Source organism: Maniola jurtina, chromosome 11, assembly GCF_905333055.1.
Source record: "Maniola jurtina chromosome 11, ilManJurt1.1, whole genome shotgun sequence".
In the NCBI taxonomy this organism is placed as follows: Eukaryota; Metazoa; Arthropoda; class Insecta; order Lepidoptera; family Nymphalidae; genus Maniola; species Maniola jurtina.
Window position 1 is genome coordinate 10,028,916 of NC_060039.1, and position 24,573 is coordinate 10,053,488.

The 24,573-nt window shown below is 36.4% G+C and overlaps 2 protein-coding genes across 4 annotated transcripts; both read right to left on the minus strand.

Moving 5' to 3' along the window:
* Positions 1 to 233: 233 nt before the first annotated feature.
* On the minus strand, positions 234 to 12,042 carry LOC123869531 (glutamyl aminopeptidase). 3 transcript variants are annotated; one of them, XM_045912505.1, is made up of 19 exons: positions 11,803 to 12,042; positions 11,661 to 11,671; positions 11,320 to 11,533; positions 10,296 to 10,657; positions 8,885 to 9,020; positions 8,244 to 8,520; positions 7,075 to 7,245; positions 6,520 to 6,617; positions 6,127 to 6,261; positions 5,644 to 5,810; positions 5,253 to 5,396; positions 4,905 to 4,990; positions 4,626 to 4,756; positions 4,011 to 4,211; positions 3,511 to 3,587; positions 2,597 to 2,748; positions 2,385 to 2,514; positions 1,531 to 1,753; positions 234 to 576 (listed from the first exon to the last, which is right to left on the minus strand). In XM_045912505.1, the coding sequence occupies exons 3-19, from the start codon at positions 11,518 to 11,520 to the stop codon at positions 418 to 420; spliced, it is 2,850 nt and encodes a 949-aa protein (XP_045768461.1). In that variant the 5' UTR covers positions 11,521 to 11,533; positions 11,661 to 11,671; positions 11,803 to 12,042; the 3' UTR covers positions 234 to 417. The 3 variants fall into 3 exon arrangements, with proteins under 3 accessions (XP_045768461.1, XP_045768462.1, XP_045768463.1); XM_045912506.1 differs by lacking the exon at positions 11,661 to 11,671 and having other exon boundaries at positions 11,320 to 11,520; positions 11,789 to 12,042; XM_045912507.1 differs by lacking the exons at positions 10,296 to 10,657; positions 11,320 to 11,533; positions 11,661 to 11,671; positions 11,803 to 12,042 and adding an exon at positions 9,130 to 9,738.
* A 6,923-nt stretch (positions 12,043 to 18,965) lies between these two features.
* LOC123869583 lies at positions 18,966 to 24,401 on the minus strand. Its single transcript, XM_045912572.1, has 2 exons — positions 24,112 to 24,401; positions 18,966 to 19,499 (listed from the first exon to the last, which is right to left on the minus strand). The coding sequence occupies exons 1-2, from the start codon at positions 24,323 to 24,325 to the stop codon at positions 19,222 to 19,224; spliced, it is 492 nt and encodes a 163-aa protein (XP_045768528.1). The 5' UTR covers positions 24,326 to 24,401; the 3' UTR covers positions 18,966 to 19,221.
* Positions 24,402 to 24,573: the final 172 nt, after the last annotated feature.

The following is a 24,573-nucleotide window of genomic DNA, read 5'->3' on the forward strand; positions in this document are numbered from 1 at the left end:
TGTCTCGTTTTAACAGTGGCTTAAGTCTGAGCAAAGTCAAAGTGCGCTCTATAGATCTCAACCTATGTCAACTGTTATGACAAAAGTACGGCGGCTCGACTGCGGTAGAATAACAGCTACAATGTCACGATCGCAATCATCGCTTGCGTTGATGCTCGCTTACTATTGGCTGCAATGTATTGTTGCAACAAGAATACCATAAATTCAGCCAATCACGATTGCGATTGTAAATAATGATGGATGCAGTTTTCAGATTTAGACGAAGAACTAAAATCGTACTTTTGAAATGTTAGTTGACATAAAACAAATATGGCGAGTCCTTTCTCAATATATATGCACTATAGTTACATTTCTTTTGGCCTTACGCCCAGGTTTTATACGTTCATCATCCTTTCTTTTTTCTTTTCGTCAAGGCTTTTAAAGTTTTGCAGGGTTGACAGCTTCTTGTAACCAGGTAGACACTACAGCCAGGTGAGTGGTCGCCCACTGGATATTGTTGCGAACAGTTTCGAGGGCGCGCACGCGGGATGACTCGCCTGCACCCGCTTCAGGGTATCGGGCGAAAAACTCCTCCATCTGAAAATTGACATCATTTCATAACCCCCTAAGTAATTTAGAGCCTCGATAGCTCAAGGGTTGAGGAGCGGACTGAATTCCGACGAAATTTGGTACAGGGCTAGCTTATATCCCGGGGACGGACATAGGTTACTTTTTATCCCGGAAAATCAAAGAGTTCCCGCGGGATTCTTAAAGAACCATCCACTTAACCGATTTGTATGAAAGGTACCGAAGTAGCTTGCGTTCCTGTAATCGAAATAGGCAACTTTTTATCCCGGAAAATCAAACAGTTCCCACGGGATCTATAAAAATCTAAATCCACGTGGACGAAGTCGCGGGCATCCTCTAGTATTATAAATGCTAAAGTGTGTCTGTCTGCTACCTTTTCACGGCCCAACAGTTTAACCGATTTTGACGAAAGGTACAGAGTTAGCCTTTATCCCGGGGACGGACATAGGCTACTTTTTATCCCGGACAATCAAAGAGTTCCCACGGGATATTCAAAAACCTACATCCACGCGGACGAAGTCACGGGCATCCTCTAGTTCTTTTCTCACGTTGCTTTCTTTTTAGGTTAGATCGCATCAAGACTAACTTCATTTCTCATTGAATAAAATTTAAGTGCAAAATCTTCATAAAGCAAAATACAAGTTTGTCATAAATAAAGATAAGAATTTTTTATCACGATCTTTCTTTTCAGATAGATAAGATAAATCTTACGTTTATAAACAAGATAAAGTTTCAAAAGTAAAACCCGACTAGTATCTCTTTGGCTTTAACATCTAGTACTATCCAACACTAGCTTCTCCTTTCAGCAAAGGTTACCTGGTGAAGATTGCTCTAAGCAATAAAGCCGCCTTTGAACACAATTGTTTTTCTGTTTCTTCCTTTGGTGTTGTGTTCCTTTTCATGTTTTTGTGTGCATTATAGATTTCATCTATCTATCTAGAATTCAAATTTGAGAATCCATACCTCTTTCAACTTTTGATCCGTACTGAAGGAATCAGTAATGTCAGGTATTAGGCTGCCTAAATATCTGCTGTTCAGAGTGAATCGTTCGACCAGTTTGGGCCAATTCGTCCGAACGTTGTCCCACACTAATTCGGTACCATTTAGATTACTGCTGATATAAGACAGCACGTTTAGGTAATCCTGACTGCGAATGTTGTTTTCATCCCATGCCAGATCCAAATATCTATAAAAAAGGTAACATAATTCTATACAAAATTAGTAATTACTGAAAAATCCTAATCTCTACTCTATCAAACTGTCAAATCTACTATATCAAATGATAAGAAAGTTTGGGAATGAGTTACTTTAAATAGTTCGATAGTTCTAATAAACTTTACGTGATTTTGTGAAATGGTGATAATAAAAAGAATTCCCTATTGGGTTTGCTACAGACTCTATTCAAACTAGGAAGCTTTTGAAACCCTGGTAGCTTTAGCTTTAAGTTTACGTAATTACTGAATAATTATAACCATTACAACAAATCTTACATATTAAACAACTAACTTATGCCCGCGATTTCTACAAAAATTACAAAAACTTCAAACCCCTTTAGAATTTAATTTTCAAAAATCCTTTCTTATCGGATGTCTACGTCATAATAGCTGCATGCCAGATTTCAGCCCAATCAGTCCACCAGTTTTAGCTGTGCGTTAATAAATCAGTCAGTCAGTCATTCAGTCAGTTTTTCCTTTTGTATGTGCAGATTGACAACCAAAAAGTGTGCACTGGATGTATTTAATAACTTTGACTCTAAAAAAAGGTAAAATAAAGTAAATTCAAGCGTTACACTTCGAGATATTAAAAAATATGTTTACCTTCTCAAAACGTTAGCATCTCGAGGCGCAGACAACGCACTTCGTAGTTTAGACTGTTCCTGTACATCCTCCTCTTTCAAATAGATTTGCCACAACTTGTCCCACTCATCTTGCGTCGCTGATTTCATACCTTACATAAAAAGACTACATTTTATTTACTTTATTCCTCTACCAACCTATACCTAGGATCAAATGATTTACAAAATACTAACCATAATGGTAGACAAAATCTCGCAAGTCGGGTTCTATTCTGGTTTGATTGGAGTCCCCATTGAGCCATGACAAGAAAAGACTGCGAACCTTCGCTTCTGCAGCCGGCAGACGGTACGCTGTGGCCAGCGATAACACTCGCGCCCGAAGCAAGCTGAAGCAAGAGCTAAGGTTCAACAACTAATATGAAATATAAAACAGATCGCGCTTCTCACTCATACAACAATCTCAACAATCACTGGATACACGAACCCAAGCGTGACTACTCACGACGCTCACACCAGATGGCAGCACGGGTACATTTCTCGGAAGTCAAAGCACGAGACGCAAATCTGAATCACACTAACAGAATTTTCTGAAATCAGCACTGTAGTGCTTATTTCAAGATACAACCGTTCGCCCAGCTGGCGCCCCGAGCACAACACCACTCGAAGGTAAAATCTATTGATACGGTCGAGCACACAGACACTGCTCCCGTACAGCCAAACGCGTTCGGCGCATGTAGGCCAACGTGTAAGAGCAACTGAGCCTGAATTGTCCTCGCGAGGCAATTATACACCAATTGGCTGTCTACATTTTCGCCATGCACATTGGGCCTACATATGCAAAGGACTTTTTTTTGTTCCAAGTTAGTTCTAGACTACTATCTCATTTGATGATAAGAGATGATGCCGTCAAGATGGAAGCGGACTAACTTGGAAGGGGTATAGCTGTTTTATCAAAACCCATATCGGTTTGCTATAAACGCTTGGCGGCACGGCAGCATTGCCGTCAACACCCAAAAACTGTGCTGAAAGATTGTTCAAAGATTTTAAGAAAAAATATTTGTCAAAGAGAACTTGTCATCTCATATTTTGGGCCAACTATTGTAGATATGTTTTATAAAAAAATGAAATATTTAAAAATTGGGGCTTACCCTTCAATCACGCTCAGGCTTGTCTTCTCCCAAGGTTGCTTTTCATAGAAAGGTTTCACTAGACTTTGTACGTATTTCTGAAAAAAGGAAAGTCTCTAATTACGAAGTAATATATAAGTCTATGTCTTTAATAAAATAATGATATGTTGGGGATAGTATTATATGCATCAATCTTTAAAAAATTTAATAAAATATTATAATGATTTGGTACTATATCGTTATGAGTTATCAATATAGCTTAAAACCTTCTCAGTCTGAGTAGAGACCCATGCTCAGTAGATGATGATGCTGTTGATATCACATCGACACTGAGAAAATGTTGGTAAGCCTGTGGGAACTGTGGGTATTGGACCTTAGGAGGTCCAATACCCACAGTTGACTAGTCGTCCGGCAAATCGGTCGAAGGTGACCTTAAGAATCTGTAATTTATATCGAAGTCGCCGTGTGTATGAGCACTAAGTTCCAGAATGGCTCTAAGAGACAAATGAGTATGTGCTTACCTCCAAGTTATCAAATGCCGGTGTATTGGTCAATCTCCCGGAAAGCGTTGCGAATATAGACGTGGCGGCCTCCCACGGGACGAAGTCTGATTCGACGTTCAGGTACGTTGAAAGGTCTAACGCCACGGGGTAAGGAACGATTTTAGACTCGGCTAAGGCAAATATATCGTTCAGCAGATGTGCTCTGTCCGATATTGTTAGCTGTGGGATAAAAAGTGGCAGTTGTGACAACGCATATCAATCGATTGCGATTTTTAAGCAATATTGACTTAAGTTGCAACTGGATGGGTGACCATCCTTAACAATGAGGAATACGACTCAAAGAGAAAGTTTGTCTTAAGACGTTTACTCAGTATTATCGATTTTTATTGAAGCGAAGTTTTTTGGCGACCTTAGGCTCTGCCCGCTGCGTCGCAGTGCAGTAAAATGAGACTAAACGACATCACACACATGAGATAGCAACTTCTTATTTTACTTAGCTTTGTATTGACTGACTGACTGAATCCAGGCCAGTCTTAACTCTTAACTTTCACCAAAATGTCGGATGCCTGAATTTTTCGTTTCTTTAATGAAGACTCGCTTCAAAAATTAAATAGCTTTTTACATCAATTATACCTGCTTAGACCCGTTTTTCAACTCCTGTATGAGATTTTGCCACATGTCAGCTGTGTAGTCCACTCTATAGTAACCGACTTGGTTATTGTTTATCTTCAACCATTTTTCTCCTTCGCCAAGTGTGATTGTAACTGTCAAAATGATAAAACACTAAATGTTAACACTATTTAAATATCTACACATATGGCTAAACTAATTGACGGAGGTATCAACGTAAGCGGACAAAGTTATAGACATCACTTAGTTGTAAACTAAAATAAATAAACGAGAAAAACTTACCACTTTCTTGACTATTTGGGAACCAAATTATTCCTTCTTTAGGTCCTTTGTTAGTTTTGTAAGTTATTGGAACATACCAGCGATATCTAGAGGAGGAAAAATAATCAAAACACATTTTCTAATTAAAATTTAGTGGAAGTAAAAGTGAAACTTGGAGGAGGCTCGCCCAGCACCAAGAAGAATGGCGTGCACGTGAGGAGGCCTATGTCCAACAATGGATAAATAATAGCTAACAAAGAAGAAGAAAAGTGAAATAAAATATCCTACAAAAATAAATAAAAAACCACAGTTGTGAACAATGGCCGTGCTTAGTATTGAGTTGATGATGATACAATTTAATCTACATACCTAAATTCCGATGTTTGATTATCCACAGCCTCCGGGTTTATTAGGAATCTGGTCTGAGTGACTATGTAGGTGTTAGCCTGATCTCCGGGCTTTACGCTTAGCAGAGGATAACCCATCTGTCTGGTCCATGTGTCCATTATGTAGCTAAAAGTATTATAATCATGTGGCTAATTCTGTTGTACACCACAAGTAGTTCCTTATTGATATTATAAATGAGAAAGTGTGTCTGTCTCTCTGCTAAAGTTTCAAAGTTTAAACTCTCAATCTTGGCGAAGTTTGATACGGAAATATCTCAATGCAACGGAAATTCAAACAATTTTACAATTTTATAAACCAGTAGGTATTTTACAAAAGACAAAGTTGCGGATACTGGGAATTTATATTCACTTACCTAAGACTAAGATCAGGGTAGTCTTTCTTAAAGTAAGGCTCCATGGACGATAACAAGTCTTGCGTGACAGTGTTACCGAATTCATACGTCTTTAAATAATCTGAGACTCCCCGACGGAAGTTCTCTTCGCCAATGAAACCTTCCAGCATTCTTAAAACCGATGCACCCTGCAAATGATTCATTTGATACCAAATCGGATACATTTACCCCAGCTTTAATATTTCAGACCGTTAAACGTAACCTCATTTATCAAAATATTAAATTTATATATTATCAAAGTATTAGTATGTGTTTTTATTTTTATAAGACAATCGATGAACAGATACCTACACATCCACATACATACAGACACGCACGCATTCACGCACACACAGACGCATTCACACACGCACGCATATATACGTACGCATGCGCGCACGCATGCATGCATACACACATTCATTGTCAAGTCATTGAAAGGTGTCTTAAAACATGTTTACAAACCTTATTGTAGGAGATGGCGTCAAAAATGGCAGTGATCTGGTCTGGTGTCTCAACTGTTTGTACTATCGGATGACTGGAGAGTTTAGCATCTGTCACTAACACTGAATGTAAGGTACGTGTTAAAAATTGATCCAGCTAAAAAACATTCTAGTTATATTTTGTGAACTTTGTAGTTATTATGCTGTCTTAGGTAGATGGTGGCTCTGACAACATCCGCGTGGATATAGGCTTTTGAAAAATCTTGTTAGAACCCTTTGCTTTTTGGGATAATTGTTTATCCCACAAAGCAAAGGGATATATTTTTATCCCGGAAAATTCCTTAAAGTTTCCATAGTATATTTAAAATCCTAAATTCACACAGAAAGCCCACCTAGTAATGAAATAAAATAATACCATCGTCCAAGAAGGTTCTATCGCATTGAGCGATTTTACTTGCATATACGAAGCAAAGCCCTCATTCAGCCACACTTCATCCCACCACTTCATTGTAACTAAGAAAAATAAGAAAATAAAACTTATTTTTAAGAGAAGTGTATTTGTATTTCGTAGCTTCAAATAAACATAGCTTGTTTCATATTTGAATTTAATCAATTAAACTTATAGAAATATTGTACACATATTCTAGGAACTAAAATGTCTGTGTTTTTGGTTTCCCAGACTTCTGTTAAAATATTTAGTTTCAAAGTTATCTGCACTGGCCAAGGATTTATATATATAAATCTTTGAACCTGTGCAACTTTAAAATTAGATATTTTTACGGAAATCTGGCTAACTACAGACACAGACATCAGTTATAAGAACTTGTCTATAAAATGTCATTGAGTTTAATTGGTTAATAAAATCAAATGAAAAGCATATGTTTGTATGCAGCACTGTCAGGTGAACTTCTCTTAACAAATTAAATTTTAAATGTAGAAACAAGGTTCAGAAAAGAAGTAGATTACATACCTAAGTTACCAAACCACATATGCGCCAATTCATGGGCCACAGTATTAGCAACACTGATCTTATTTTTCGAAGAGGCAGTTTCGTCATCTATTAGAAATGATGTTTCTCTATAAGTTATCAAGCCCCAATGTTCAGTCGCTCCTGATACATAATCAGGGATCGCAATCATATCTGAAAACATAACCAATAAAGTCTATATAACTCAATCATAATAATCAAGAGAATAAGGAAATTGTTCTGAAATCACTGTTGCTTCTAGACTTCTATACTCTTATCACTCCTAGCAGCAGAGACAAGAAAAGCTTAGCAAACTTCTATGAAGTATAGAACTAGCCTATGGGAATCATAGAATTTCTTATTATAAGAAATTCTATGATTTTCTGTTTTCTTGCTGTGCTCATGCTAGCCTAGTAGGATATTTTTGTCACTGAATATAATATTGCTTCATCACACTTTTTAAACATAATCTTTCTAGCATGCTTATAATAATCAGAGCTGTTAATATCTTTATCAAGAACTCAAATTGACTAAATGCCAGTTGCACCAGAGTTACTAGTAACTTTAAACTTGTACACAAAAAATAAGCAAAGTAGGTTACAAAACTCATTCTTATCTCCCACTGACTTGTGCAACTCAAAGTGGATTTGTTTTGATGCCCAAAACTATAATTGTAATCACCTGTGGTGCAAAGACTAATGACTACTGGGTTTATTCATGCACATTGCATTGAATTAAGTTTAATCAACTAGTAAAGTCAATTTTATGGAGTAACTAGCTGACGCCCGCGACTTCGTCCGCGTGGATTTAGGTTTTTCGAAATCCTGTGGGAACTCTTTGGTTTTCCGGGATAAAAAATAGCCTATATGCTAATCCAGGATATTATCTATCTCAATTCCGAATTTCAGCCAAATCCGTCCAGTAGTTTTTGCGTGAAGGAGTAACAAACATACACACACACATACAAACTTTCGCCTTTATAATATTAGTGTGATTGCTATGGATGGATAAGATTCCTACGGGATGCAAGCTATCTCTATGCCAAAAGTCAAAATCAGTTGAACAGTGGTAACAGACAGACAGGCTCAGTTAGGATAATATTTGTGGAAGTATGGATAATTTTGAGTACACACAAAGTATTTTAAATTTTAAGAAATTAAGATAAGACTTACCCAATTTTGGTAACGGGAATGGAACTTCATAATACCTAATATAAAACTCTGTCACTCTCTTTCCAATGTCTTGAGCAAAATCAATTTTATGTGTTTGGTCTTTTTGGGCAAAAGATCTTAATTTGAAATTTTTACCAATACCATTGGCCATAATTTCATTTTCCTTCACATTAAAGTTGCATACAACGAAACAGGCTAAGTATGTGGACATTGGTACACTGGTGGCAAACGTGACTGCTTCTGTATTAGAAGTTGGATCCAATGTTTTAGATACTTCCTAAAAAAACCAAACATGATATGAAAGCATTAACCAATAGCATGTGCTGTTAAGCAATGGTAGGTTTCAAGGATCAATTATTTAACATGAAGTTTATAAATTGTCTGCAGTATTATACCAATTTTAGATTTCTATTATTATTTTCAAATTTTCCAATTTGTTATATATTGTTATGTAGAGAACAGACAAAAGTACAGGTTGTTATTTACAAAATTACCTAATTGTGAAAACATATTATTAATCATGCACAACAAAATAGTCTATCTACTGTGTAAAGAAGTTGTGTGCAACTGCAACTAGAAATTGTATAAGATTGTTCATTGTTTCAAATTATATTTTGATTACCTTTAAAAACTTATCTTACATTCATATTAGAAAGTGCCATATAGTCGACAGGTTTCACAAGTGTTATATCATATGTAGCTTTGAAGTCTGGCTCATCAAAACAGGGAAATGCTTGCCGAGCATAGGTTGGTTGGAATTTACTGGCCACCATTGTACTGTAATTAAACAATATTTATTACAAAGAAGCTTAAATATATGCAAAAAGTTATTTTAATAAATGGTGAAGATAATTGATTAATATTTTATAGAAATGCATATAAGTACCTTTTATCTTTCAAGTGAGATAAATATAAACCAACGATATTGCGAGTTAAATTGCCACTGAACTTAATATGCACTTGGTAACTTCCAGGATTTAGATTATTGTCAAAGTGTATTAAAAGTTGCTCTAATGATTCTACTTCCAGGAACTTTGCTATCGATACCTCATTTTTATTTCTATACACTTTAACATCGTCTATACTTAAAAATTTTGTATGTAAGGCCACAAACTTCCTAACTTCATTCACATTGATGTCGATAGTAACATCGCCTATAAAAAGGCCTGTTTTTAAATCAGGATTCAGGACCAGTTTATAATGCGTTGGCCGAACCAAATTACAAAGCCTTTCAGTCAGCTTTGTTTTACACAAGCTCTCCATGTTATTGAAAGAGATAACTGATTTACACCGGCAAATACAAGTAGAAGCTTTATGGGTTACTACACTTCTAAGCCTCCAAAAGCTCTTAAAAATCATATATTATGCTCACTAAGACTACAACTCTATTATTAAAAAGGCACAAGAAAACAGGACAAATAAAAACAAATTCTTTGTTTTCAATTTTCAATCACAGTTTTCAATTTTCAGCTGACGAGTGACGGCTGACTTGCAGTGTTGCAAACAGTTAAATAAACTCACCACCAGCAAAGTGACTGATTACATAGGTACTCTTTGACCACCAGATTCAACATCTAAAATCACTAATGAAAACCTGCCCTACTCTCTAGTAAATTTTCCACTAAACAATTTTTAGTTATGTTAAGAAAGAAAACAATAAGTACGTAGGTATATATTGTACTAGTTTCCTTTTATCATGATCATCATACAGTCAGCGCTCATTAAATCCGCCCGTTAAACCGAAACTTGGCTTAGCGATTGAATGATTGCATTTCAGTGATTGAAACTAATTCTACTAAACCACTAGAAGAATCCACTAGCCACCAGTCGAAACCACCAGTTTTAGTGGAAAATCTACCAGGTTGGCAACACTAGCTATGAGCTGTCAATCTCAAAGTCGATAACTTGTCAATAAGACAGTTGACATTGGCAGATCACGTGAGAATGACAGCTGCCTAAATATTTATTTTTAATGGTGGTTCAGCTCTGAACTCTAGCTGTTTTGATATTGAACATCGTAAGCAGATAAGCATCTAATCTTAGGATACTTACTCTCCACTGCGCATGGTACTCGCATAAAATCCAACAATCCCTTTATCTAATCTTCCCGTGAATGTTAAAATAAGTTCGCAATTCGTATTTGCTTGAATTTCTTCTTTTAAATTCACCTGAAATACTTCTGAAGTCGACCACATAGCTGTAGATATCACAGGAATACTTTGATTGTTGCTGCTTTTGACTTCAGTGTAATGTATCTCCAAATTGTTTGCATGCAAAAATATTGATCGAACTGGCTTCGAAATGTTGAGAGAAATTTTTACTTCACCTTCAAATATTTTCTTAGAAAGATTTGGATTTAATTTTAAAGCGTAGTTCGTAGGTCTAACGTGTTTTGGAAGTCGGTAGCGGTTACTCTGAAAAAAAAAGTAATTTGAACTTGAATGGTAGGGACCTGGGTTCTAACCTAAGGGTTAGTAAGGTAGGTACTTAAGGTAGGTAAGTTAGGTAGGTAGGTAGGTAAGGTAGGTAACTACTTAGAGTAGAAACTCCCTACCTGAATAAATTAAATATAATATGTTAACAATCTGTATTTATGATAATAATTATTGTCCATACTAACATCATAAATGCAAGTGTCTGTCTGTCTGTCACCTACATGTTCAAAGCCCATTTCTTTGCGAAAGAGGTCCTGAATGAAGCGAGTCTGAATGAGTGGAACGAAAAGGGGAGGTGGTGAGCGAAGCGAGCCGGTGACATAGGTAGGTACTTAGCCAAACAAAGGTCGAGTAGGTGAATTGAATGAAGCAGCGACAGAGCGTATCTTCTGACGTAGCCCATATAAAACTTGATCTGTAATTATCATCCTCCCACTCCCCTCATCCACCATTCATGGCGGTCATTTTGAAATGTTTATAGCGTTAAAGTGGCAATAGAAATATAATTTCTTAGAAAGTTTCTACTCTCTCTCTCTTACGGTTCACTAGATACAGCCTGCCGCTGATAAACAAACTTAGTAATAGGGTCTCGTTGGTACCCTTCCGGGACGGGACCCTCTAAAAACCTTTTAATTACTTACCTCTGCCGATTCAGCTTCATTTGGTATAGCTCCATTTGAGTCCTGCTGGTTAGGTTTTTGCTTGATAAACATTATTGATTGTTTAAGCGTATTATTTTGTGTGGAGAGTGCTACAGTGGACACAAAGAAACAAAAAGTAGCCACGCCAAAAAATACGAGTAGTTTATTATTGTAGACCCATCTCATTATTTGAGGTGTCATCTGAAAAAAAAACCTTGTTTAGGTACAAAACTTGTTTGAAAACATGTAGGTAACCTATGTAGGTAAGTTATTACGGTTATTAGGTACGAATATTAATTAATTATTATTATCTGCGTACCAACGGCATAAAACGTAACAACTAAGTTTGGTAGACCACAGAAATAGCTTGCATCCTTACCGTCAAATCATAAATAGATATACCTACCAACTAAATTAAAGAGTTATAATAGTCATCCTTATCGTAAACTGTAGCAAACAACTAACTTACCTTTAAAGTACCTAATCCGCTTTCACTTTCAAGTTGTCACAAAATACTGGTCGACACTCAACAACCACGAAAACGTGATTACGGTGTTAACTCATTTAGAGCACCTGCACAGACAGTACGAACGAGACTGATAGAAATAATAATCGAAAAAGAAACCCAATACATGCGCAATAGTTGCGTTTACAACATTGTTGAATATTCACTCGCGAACTCGTCAACTTGCTGATTGTTTGACGCGCAGTGACCACGCTGCGACACTGGCGGGAGTTATCTCACCGCAATATTTATATAAAGAGTTTATCTAAAATATTCGTAATGTAGCAACTTGATCAAGGATTGCTGCTGCGTTCTATCCTTCTCCTTCCTCCCTTCAATCAATCCTTTAAGCGTAGCAAATTAAAAGACAGCCTGGGATCGCCGACCGGAAAATGGTCCTCGAGTCGGCTCTGGTGGTGTGTAGGGATATTTTAATGACCCCAGAGGCGGGTAGACTGGGCATCGCCGACGAGTTCGGGTCACCAGGCGATGCGTGGATCACCATGGCGCTTAGGTGAGAGTCCGACAGAATCACCATACTTCCTCGGGTGCGATGGTATCCATGACGGATTTACTCATGAAAAACCGGCCAAGTGCGAGTCAGATTCGCGCACCGAGGGTTCCATACTCGGGTATTTTACCAACATTTTTTGATTTAAAAATCTGTTTTAGAATGTACAGGTAAGGTAAATGTAAAGTAAAATTTAAAAAAAAAAAAATAGCCTAGTAAAAATGACTATGATTTCAGCAGAAAAACCAAATGTTTTCAAATTACAGACAAACAGTCCAATTTATATTTCTAATTCATCAATTTTAGACTTGTTTCTTGGGAGAATAGCCAATTCAGTATTTGAAGTGTCACATCTCTTTATATCTACCACTTCAAATTTATCTATGAATACTGATATGAGAAAAGGTTAGCCGGATAATGAATTAATTCTCGTACCTACCTACTTATGAAATGTTTATAGTTAGGTATGAAAGTTCCTAAATAAATAAAGAAAAAAAGGAGTCTACCTACCTATTGCATTAATTATTGCATATAATTATGTAGGTACGTACCCACCTACATAATTATTGTCAACCAATATAACATCCACAGCTGGTTATAGGTCTGTTGTAGGGATTTCCACACACTACTTCCAATCCTGGGCACCCCCGGCTCGTTTGATGTCTTGTGTGTGATGTTTGACCACCTATTGTGGGATTGTCAAACTCTGCACCTTCCTTTGCAAAGTCGCCATTTACCTTGCTTGAGATTCCAACGCGCAACGTCTATACCTTACATACAAGCACACGGTACTTACATACCCATGATAAAGTTTATCATTACCTCACTACCCATATTATAAATGCGAAAGTGTGTTTGTTTGTTGGTTTGTTGGTTTGTCCTTCAGTCACGCCTGAACAGAGCAATAGATTGACCTGACATTTAACATGATATGGTGTGAACCCTGGAAAGTGGTTTAGGCTACTTTTTATCCTGGAAAATCAATGAGTTGCCACAGGATTTTTGAAAATCCAAATCCACGCAGACGAAGTCGCAGGCATCAGCTAGTTATTGATAAAGTAGGGAACCTACATATATTTATTAAATTTGATTTTGGGATAGATTCAAATTACAATATTATGGGATTTTTTTAAATTCATTTCGCGTTCATGGTCACAATATTGAGCCTGAAATTTAATGTAGGTAGGCTGTATTACGCTACATGCTTATTGCTTAGGTACTTATCAAGTTATCACGAAGTAATCATAATGCGGTATCGGAGATGACTGGATCACCTTGATCATTACTAAGATCAGCAGCGGTAAGTTAGGTAATTAGGCACAGAGGTGTCATAATATCACTAGAGCAGCAATGTTCTGAAAAAGGGACTCAACCTGTCTACTCACCACTTACCATCGCCCCACCATGTGGGTTATAATGTTATGGGTAATGGGTAATTTACTTAATCAAAAATATTGCTATTTTTATCTATCATGTAGGTAGTTACCTACTTGCATGATAGTGGGCTCAGGATGAGCCCACTGGGCGTCGCGCAGGGGAGGCACCGGCGCACGTTCGTAAGAGTTCCCGGAGCCTCTTAATATGCGCTGAGGATGGCCATCGAGGGGGTTTTAGTGGGTAAAAATCCCACATAACCCGATTTCTCTTCAAAGAGGTCGGGTATCTTGTGAAGATTTCCCCCCCGTCAACAAAAAAAAAGGAGTAAAAGAGGAAGATAGGTACTCATTTATATTCGTATATTATGTTTAACTCATCATCATCATGATTAACCCATCACCGGCTCATTACAGAACACTGGTCTCCTCTCAGAATGAGAATGGGTTTGGCCATAGTCTACGCTACGCTACGCTACGCTAGTATACGCTGGCTAAGTGCGGATTGGTATTACTTCGCACACCTTTGAAAACATCATGGACACCTTTCGGGCATGCAGGTTTCCTCACGATGTTTTCCTTCACCGATAAAGCAAGTGATATTTACTACTTTAACTTATTTCTAAATAGTAGGTAAATCCACCGCACAATTTTCCAACTCAATTTTCAATCCAGCGTTATATTTTCAAAATACATCACGGAATCCTGAGATAAAAGTCGCGCCGTAATTTTACAATGCGGTCTTATTCTAATTGTTTTAAAATAATTAACTAATGGAAGATCGTGCATAGCCGCGAAACTCGCCGGGAGACACTAGAGCAGCAAGAGCACGACTCACGTAATAGGTAAGCTGCGACAGTAATTTGCCGACTTCAATCAGCATTTTACCGATTGCCTGAATCAAACTATGATTACGATTAATGTGCATGAGACGGGTCTGCCCGCGAAATTCATATTTAATTTGGTTTTTCAATTTGACAATGTAGCTTATGGCACTTTAATTGCGCCAATGGCAGTATCATCCTCACAGGTTTATATAAAAATCTTTACTTGAATGGGTCCAGTTTAAGAAATTAGTTATAGTATCGACTAATTTGTGAGTAAGTAACTCTCAAACTCATTATTTTGACTAATTTCTTTTAACGACGATACGATTGTATGGGGTAAGTAACGAGGAGCCCTCGATAAGGCACAAAGGTTAATCGATTTTTGACGATTTTGGATGTAACGAGGGCTTTAGTTACAGTGATAATCGTCAAAAATCGAGCAAATCTCTAGGTACTTTTTAGTTCTTACGACTCTTGTACCTCCCGCGGGTTTTACGGGTCGTCTATCAGAGTGAGAAAGTTTCATAGAAAGTGGCATTTTGTCTCAATTGCACGTCTGATAAGTCAATTACCCGTTTTTGGAACGCTCTTATTGGAATAAATTGCTAGACACTGCGGTAAAGTAAATGGGTCGATTCAGAGTGGATTATTTATTGATGAGTGTTGTTATAACCTTTAGGGCTTATGCTATTACAGTTTCAAGTAGACGCTACGTCGCAATCAGTAGGTATCATGGCCATGGAGATAAGACTAGAAATTGATATTTGCAACGGGAAAACTGGATTTTTAGATTGTTGAAATATTACTACTGTTTCGTTTTATTATTTACCTTTTTTAACCGACTTCAAGATGGAGAAGGTTCTATATTCATCGGAATCTTTTTTAGGGTTCTGTACCCTGTAAAGGGTGTCCTCTTTATATCGGGAGAGCGCGAACTAACATTTTATCTATTCAACTATTAAATACCCACCTACCCTTTATTTAAATCAATCAATCTAGTGATGATGTGCAATGCAAATACTTTACCATAAGAGTGATGTAACATTAATTGGTTTTTTTATTCCCTTGCAAGTTAGCCATCTAGTAACTCCACAAAGTTTGAACGAGTAGAACAGTTGGCTAAAAGTAGAACTTAACCAGATACGAAATTACCTATTTATAGTTGGTTTTAAGCATTGCTTGAACTCGTTGATTTGTCTTGAAGAGTAGGTGCACACGAGAGAAAGGTAGACATATCTTTCTTTTATCTAAGGGTACAGGCACCTGCTACTCAAAATATAAAAGCTTTGATGATGGAGCAGGTTAAATGAGGGTAATTCAAAGTTCCTAATACTTATTATTTATAACACTGCACACTTCACACCAGTATTCAGCAAGCAATTTCTTTTCTTCGTTTCAGTAGTTAATCTATGCCTACGATTTCGGGCGCCTAAAATTCGGGCCATACGTTATAGTAGACTGATTTTGATCAATGTGTGCCTACATTTATGCTTTCAAGGTACGAAATTCGTATTAGCTCTAGTATCGACTAATGTGTCAGAATTAGTCGATACTACAGCTAATTTCTTAACCTGGACCCTTTCAAGTAAAGATTTTTATATAAACCTGTGAGGATGATACTGCCATTGTCGCAATTGAAAATGTCATAAGCCTACGTTGTCGTATTAGTTTAAAAAATGCGAAAAACCAAATTAAATTTGAATTTCGCGGGCAGGCCCGTCTCATGCCCCTTAAAAACTATCAAGGGACTAGTTATTTGTAGCTCAGCAGCCTTGAGAAAAAGGTGCGGAAATAGGTAAGTCTAGATACAGAAAGTAGGTAGGTTTAAATCTATACATTGATTTCGTATATTAATGCAATAAACAGATTTACTTTGCTATGTATTGCTTAAATAAGATTAGGTAGATACTATTCGTCAAAATCGATTGAACGGATGGTATGTGAAAAGGTAGCAGACAGACAGACAGGCATTCTTTCGCATTTATAATGTTAAATTATATTGCTATAGATACACAGATGTACCTATACGTCCTCACAACAAGAGAACTTAAATGATTTATTTGGAAAGGATTTGAACAACGGGAATGAAATGAAAATGTGACTCTTTTGAAAGATAAAAACGCAATATTTCTGCGTCGATACTGAACTCGTGAAATCTTACTTTTTGTCATAAAATGAATAGAGACTGAATGGAGTAAAGAAACATCACAGAATGAGTAGCTAATAATTTATTGAACAGGTAGTATATAATATTATTGCTAGTAATAAATAAGAACTTATAACCAAATGACATTAAATTTTACATAGCTAATACTAAGCGTAAGAACTACACCATAGCATACCTACACATATACACCATACATTCAAAATAACATGATCGTAATCGAAACAATAATAAATACTTATACCTACTTAGATCTTAATTAATAATACCTAGTCCTATAGATATAAATTATCATATGACATAGATGAAATCCCACTAAAATAATTCCTTTCTGATGAGCTTTTTTGACCAGCAAGAAAATAACTACACTTGCCTTCATATTTTATAGTAAGAAATTGCCATTTTGGTTTTATGGATTTGAAACTATAACCCATTTTCCGAAGCAATATAAATACACAAAATATACTCGCACAAAAATCTCCAAAGTTAAATTTTTTTTTTTCAAAACTATTACAAACTAATAATAATTTACGTAGGTATATAAGCTAACTATGTACTAATCATGTTAACACTTAAGAAAAATGTGTTTTTAAGTTCGAAATTATGAACCTGAAGTTATTGCAATAATATTTGGTAAAGCTTTTAACTTTAGTAAATATGTATAAGTGCGTGTTTTTCATTCACATTCAAAACGCTAATTGAATTAAAAAATAAATGGGTAACTACATAGATATACATTATACATAATATATAAATTTTAATACAATGTAACAATAGTATGGTAAGTCCTAGGTACACTCAAAGACCGTAAGTCGTTTAGCACCTTAATGATCATATTCGCGTGGCACGGTTATGCACATGCGTTAGGTGTGTGTGGCGTGTTTATAGAAGAAGGTCATAAGTGCGACAGGTTTTTGATGCAATAGTTTCGCGAAATTGCTACTCTAATTCTGAGGCTGACCGTACATGTATCATACTTGTCATGGATTAGTTTAGAGTTTAGACCATAAATCACTTTTTTTTATCTATGGTTTAGACTCTTGCCTCACTGCACATTCCCTAAATTTCATCGCGTTTACATAACCATCTACCTACCTTAACAGGGCTCTCTCCGTCACTCGCTTCATACAATCGTAGTTCCAATTTCATTTGAATATTAAGCAACCAAAGTCCATGAAATTTTGCAGACATATTCTAGAAACTAATATTTGTGTCTGTGGTGTTTTAGATTTTTCTAAAAATATGTAGTTTTAAAATTACAGGGGCTCAAAGATTTGTATGTAAATTTTTAAGACCGCGTAACTTTGAAACCGAATATTTTAACAGAAATCTGGAAAACCACAGACATAGATATTAGTTTCTAGAATATGTCTGCAAAATTTCATGGACTTTGGTTGCTTAATATTCAAATGAAATTGGAACTATGTTTGTATGAAGCGAGTGACGGAGAGACCCCTCTTAATATGAAGATAAATAGAAATAGATACCTAAATAGAGATCGATTTATTCGAAACACATTTACTACGAATTGTGTGCCGACCGAACAGTTGCATTTTGCGATTATAATCTTTAGTTACGCAAGTGACATAGCGGGCAACTCTTTGTAAAAACTAAGAATGTTCACATTAAAAGATTTTTCCACTTCAAGTAACAAATAGAAATCCAAGTGACTACAATTATTCCCACATAATATCCTCTTCCGTTATTCTCACACGGTAATTTTTAAAGTAGGTACCTACCTACCTACTTATTTATTAATGCTTTCAATTTGGCTAGTTCCTTACTTCAACTTGATTTATGCTTTTGTTTCACAACTAATTTTTTTTCGTATTTGTTGTTAGGCACGATATTGTGTAACTAGAAAGTAATACAGTAGCCAACTATTTCCGTTTTGATGTTCTTATTATTCATTTACTTCCGATAGTCAATTATATTTTATTATGCATTACAAATATTGCAGTTTTTCATACAATCGTAGTTCCAATTTCATTTGAATATTAAGCAACCAAAGTCCATGAAATTTTGCAGACATATTCTAGAAACTAATATCTATGTCTGTAGTTTTCCAGATTTCTGTTAAAATATTTTTATAATATATAAAATATATTCTGTCTGTTGCATCGTAGCGCCTAAACGAATGAACCGATTTTAATTTAGTTTTTTTTTGTTTGAAACGTGGCTGATCGAGAGTGTATCAGCTTTTTTCGAGTTACTGTAACCTTCACTTGTCGGGGTGTTATAAATTTTTAATTTACACTTGTTTGAAAATACTTACTCCAGCTGGTATTTAATAAATTGTCAAAAGTTAGTCCACACAAGTTTAACTTGATAGATTCCGTTTAAGTAATGTATAAAATATTATCTTATAGTAGTGATAAATCAATCTACCTTGCAGATTTACAAAAGTACATAATTTTCACCGTCACAAAGTTTACCCTTCGCGTTATATTTATTGCATATATTAAGCAAATCTTTGGTTACCTACCTAAAATTTTAAAGATTGACTAAAGTCCTTGAAGTATTTACGAATTAAAATACGATGCATATTCCTCCATTCCGTTTCCATGATATCCGTAATGCAAATTTGCTATATCAGCATCGTGTCTGCCTTTAAAGGAATTGCTATTTTTAAAGGCGTTAATTATTATTAGAACTAACGCCAACTTTCCGATCATCAATGATTTGAAGAGCATGAACTTCAGTACTCCGAGGAACAGAGGCACGAGCGTAGACTGGAAGACGAAAGGCAAGATGAACATGGGCAAAATTTTCTTCATTAGCTTCTTTTGTTTACCTCGACCTGAAAAGAGAATTTTAATTTTAGTATATCTATGAGAATGTCAAGATTCTCTGGGAACAGGGAGGGATTCTTATATGGGACAAAACGTGCATTAACATATTGGCCCCGTGGCATCCCAAGGAGACAGCTGCTATCTAGATTGGGACTTGGGAACCGCAGCAAAAATGGCTGAGTTAATGAAATGAGTTAAATAATTTTTATTTGATCAACAAGGTTGTACACTAAGTAAACCATTAAGTAACAAGCAAAGTTACTGGCCCCCAAACTAGGATTCCAGGACCTGTACTATGGGAAGTCAATCCTACGTTAAGTACATTTTTGTTCTGTTTGCTGTAGCGACCTTGGGGCCTTGGAGTCATAGACTTCAAAAGATTATAGCGACAGAAGGGCTGGCTCATTTATTGCGCAAAGATCAGCCTAGGTGTCTAGCATGGAAATGCAGCCAGTATTCTTGGCACCTATGATTGTTGACTTTCAAGACGATACCGATGACTGAATTTTGTTATCGCGTGCGATATTTAGGTAATTAATGCAATCATTTCTAAAGATTGTATAAGCACGCGTGAATATAGAATATCAATTTTGGCGTAACAAATTAACGATATATCCGCGACGTTCAATCTTAACAGTTATATAACAATTTAATATTTTATAACAAAATATCTGTTTCATAACAGACGATTCAGATAACGCAAATATATGCTTACGAGTACATCATAAATCATCAATAAATCTCTAAAAAGAAAAATATATGTCATTAATTACATAACTTAGTATATATTATATTTAATTATAATTTTACCTACTTTTTAATAAATTATGCTTACATTGGTAATGTATTATCATTATACAAAACTACTACAAAAATACAAGTGAAACTGTGACAGTTTTATTCATTTGGTAAGCAGACCTAATTAATTGAATTTGTCGCCTCAGATTACAAATTTTTCAATCGTTAAACCTATAAAATATACCAAAACTTACTGGGAAAATTACACACGGAAAGTCATAACACATGAATTTAAAATACCTACCTGACTAATTTTATTGTTTCACCGGAAAATTATGTAGGGTTGTCAAATTTATCTATTTAACAGTCAAGGCAATCAAGCAGCAATAGCTGTAAAGATGCGGCTTCAACTCCCAACGCTTCCATAACATTACATCAGCACGAGTGACCAGATAGGTATTATAAAAAAAAAATGTAAAATGTAGGCATTTATAGGTTTTCTTCTGATGCAGATAAACAAAATAAACAAATAAAATATTACATCAATATAATTTACCATCCAATTTTCACAAACCAACTGCCAGATTTTTTACGAGAAAAGATCATTTGGTAATAATAACTAGGACATGATCGATAATTGAGAACCCTGTCCAAGAGGATCTACCTACGCTAAATCGGTAGGTACTGACCGGCCAGTACTAAAACTGCATAAAGTTGTAAGAACTGCACGCAACCTCTGCTTAATTTCAATGCAATTTTGTCAACTACAATGAAACTAAATCCAAACTGCAATTTTTCAGTTCATCAGCTGTAAAGAGCCTTTAAAACTAAAGATCCTAACCCGATCATGATGAAGGAGATGTGGTGGTAGCCCTATTTTACGTGCATGCTCGCTTTCTACGGCTAAGTTTTGCTAGATAGCGGTATTTATATCCATTTCAACGCCTGCTTTTATTGTCTGAATTTAATGTAGGTAGGTATAAGAAATTTAACTACTTTCTCCATTCAATTTAATTTAATTACGCTGATTACGTAAAAGAGAAACAAATTACATGGTATGTCTTATGAAATACTTTTTATTATGCATTTTAACACTCTACTTAGTTTATAATTTTTGAGTATTACTTGCACACAGGACAGAAACGAGTCTAACAAGTCTAAAGCCGGCTCTACACTCGCACGTGAAGTCGCGCCGTTATTTCACGCCGTGAATGTATACCGCGATCCACGCGTGAACTGTGTCCCTCCACACTCGCAAATGTTCACAGTCTTGTTCGTGACTGTGGACGAAACCCTTTGTTGTGGACCAAAAACCGACACTGACCGGGGAAAGGCACGAAGCGCGAACGCGAAGGCGTGAACAACATCTACACTCGTGATTCGCAGTTTTTGCGGGCTTTTGCGGCCGTTCGCGCCGCGAGTGTAGAGCCCATTATACACAACGACAACTATGTAATCAGATGTCACACCAAAAGCGCGCGTACTCGTGTACGGTTAATGTACAAGTAACTTTATTAAAATGTTCACTGCACCTGTTCATACGCTAAGCCCACGTAGAGTCGCACTTTACAGTGTTTGTCATGCTTCTTACAGTAATTTTTAATTATTTATTTAAAAGATTTTTAAAAAACTATATCGGGAACATAGTCGCGGGCATCAGCTACTATAATATATTACCGTACACGATTAGATACGTGCGCAATCGGCATATCGTCTTGGCGCAATTTCATCACAGACTAATGAGTTCCAGATAATAGAACCAACATATCAATGAGCAGAGAAATATGGGAAACGGGGTCATATCCTATGACAACTTTGGCAACTATGAGGGAACTAATTTACCGATAAACACACAAATAAAAGCAGCTTCAAAGGCGTGACTCCATCAACTGTGCTAGACCTTTGATACTTGATAGACTCTGAGATGGCATTACTGTTATTTTTCTCTACCTTTTTTAAGGCTACCTTTTTTATAACATTACATTCTAAAATCTTAAATGAAAGGCCTTTTCAGTTTTGTTCTTTTTTACGTCGTACCCATAGAGAACTCGTGAGAGTTTATAGATAAAGTACCTACTAGACGATGCCCGCGACTTCGACTGCGTGAGTTTCAGTTTTTAAAAAATTCCTGTGGGAACTTATTGATTTTCCGGGATAAAAACCTGGTTGCAGGAACTAACATTCAAAGATCATTCCCAACTGTGGGTAAACGCTACTGACTGTAGGTAACCCAGTGGCTTTCCCTAGTATGGACCAACCTCAAACTAACAAACTACTCCTCTTGGATAAAATGGGGAAGGTGGTGGGACTTACAGAACTTCACTCATTAACAGGGCTCTCTCCGTCACTCGTTTCATACAATCGTAGTTCCAATTTCATTTGAATATTAAGCAACCAAAGTCCATGAAATTTTGCAGACATATTTTAGAAACTAATATCTGTATCTGTGGTGTTTTAGATTTTTCTAAAATATATAGTTTTAAAATCACAGGGGCTCAAAGATTTGTATGTGAATTTTTAAGACCGCGTAACTTTGAAACCGAATATATTAACAGAAATCTGGAAAACCACAGACATAGATATTAGTTTTTAGAATATGTCTGCAAAATTTCATGGACTTTGGTTGCTTAATATTCAAATGAAATTGGAACTACGATTGTATGAAACGAGTGACGGAGAGAGCCCTCTTAAACAAACACCTTTTCGTTATAATATTATGTATATAGGTGTTACTAAAGGCGTGCTGCTAAAGTGCATGTCACACATGCATGCATGCAGCCTTGCTCCGAGAAACCCTCGGCACCTTTGTAGGTGGCCTACTTGACTTCTGTAGCGAGCTTGGATGGCTGCTGGAATGACGACACTGACGCGGAGGAACACTGCACGCACAATAGACGGAAACTTTTAAATGCGGGAACCTGCCCATAGAGAAGAAAGAAAGATATCTTGCCCACTGTAATGTGGGCGCCTGAGCTTGCCGCGCGTCACCGCTGTAATGCCAATTCAGTTTCAATATTTATCACAAAATACGCTCCGTCTCGGTTCTGCCAGTGTGCGTTGCGCCTAAGTGAAAATATGATACAGATATCTGGACTAGTTTCAAATTACTTTCTTCACTTCTTGAGAACCTACTTATTGGAGGACGTGTAGCCTATTTGCAAAAAACCATAATATTAGCCCATAACCCTGGGTAAGCAACGGTGACGCAAGGGTGACCGACTTTGAGAATTCAATTGGCTCTACTTTTTCTTTACGCCTCGGGGAACACGTTAACCCATCGGCCTCGGTTATATCTGTACCAAACGACAAATCGGTTAAACAGGTAGGCTATTTGAAGATGACAAACAGTCAAACAGACACACGAATTTTTCTTATGTTAGTATGAATTAGGTACTTCCTTAATATAGCCTGGGCATAGATGAACTCCATAAATCAAAAAGGTTTTAAGTTTTTCATAAACCTAACTAAATTAGCTTGCTTTCATGTTTTATAATACCTACCTAGCTTAATTTTGATCAAGGTTTAAAGAAGACAGGTAACTTTTTTAACAAAAAATATTTCATTCGTTATGAAGCCATGTGTGGCCCATTTACACCAAACCTCTAAATATTATGTTTTAGGGCTAATTTTTCAATCACGAGATAAAGAACTAAAGAAAATTTAACGTTTTGGTAGGGTTTCCCAACAAAACTGTTAAAACCTCAAATGCAGACCTCACATATGAAAGTTAGTTGAAAATAATCCTGTTATGATTTCACTTTATTCTGGGGTTGATGACTGAAAAATAAAGGACTGACGAGTAGAAGATTTAAGTAGCGGGTACTAGTGGACGTCACCACTCAAACGATGAAATGGATTTTGATTTTGATATTTATAACTCACCTGTCTCCCCATTCTCTCCACTTGTACTCGTATCAATTTCAAACGACAACAGTTTTCTGGATCCATTGTTATGTTCAGGAATGTTCACGTATACACCATTATAAAGTTCGATTTTCCGCACACTTGACGTATCCTGGTCGTTGTCTGAATATGCGGAACCAGCGCATAGGGTTGCGAATACGAGGAATAGTAAATACGCGCTCGGTGCTTCCATTGTGACGGCCACTCTACCAATGCTTTGCGCGCGCGTCCCCTCCTTTTGGCTGAATATGCATCACCCTGTCCAAGATCACCGCATTGCACATTGTTTAGACAATTTCTCTCTAACATTATAAGGAGGAAATCGTTATAAGTAGCAGAGGTTTATTTTCTTAAATTGTAGGTATAATAGAGGTACTTATTTTATATACATAAGGTAAGTATAAAAAATAAGTGGCAAGGACAAGATTAAGCAATCATAAT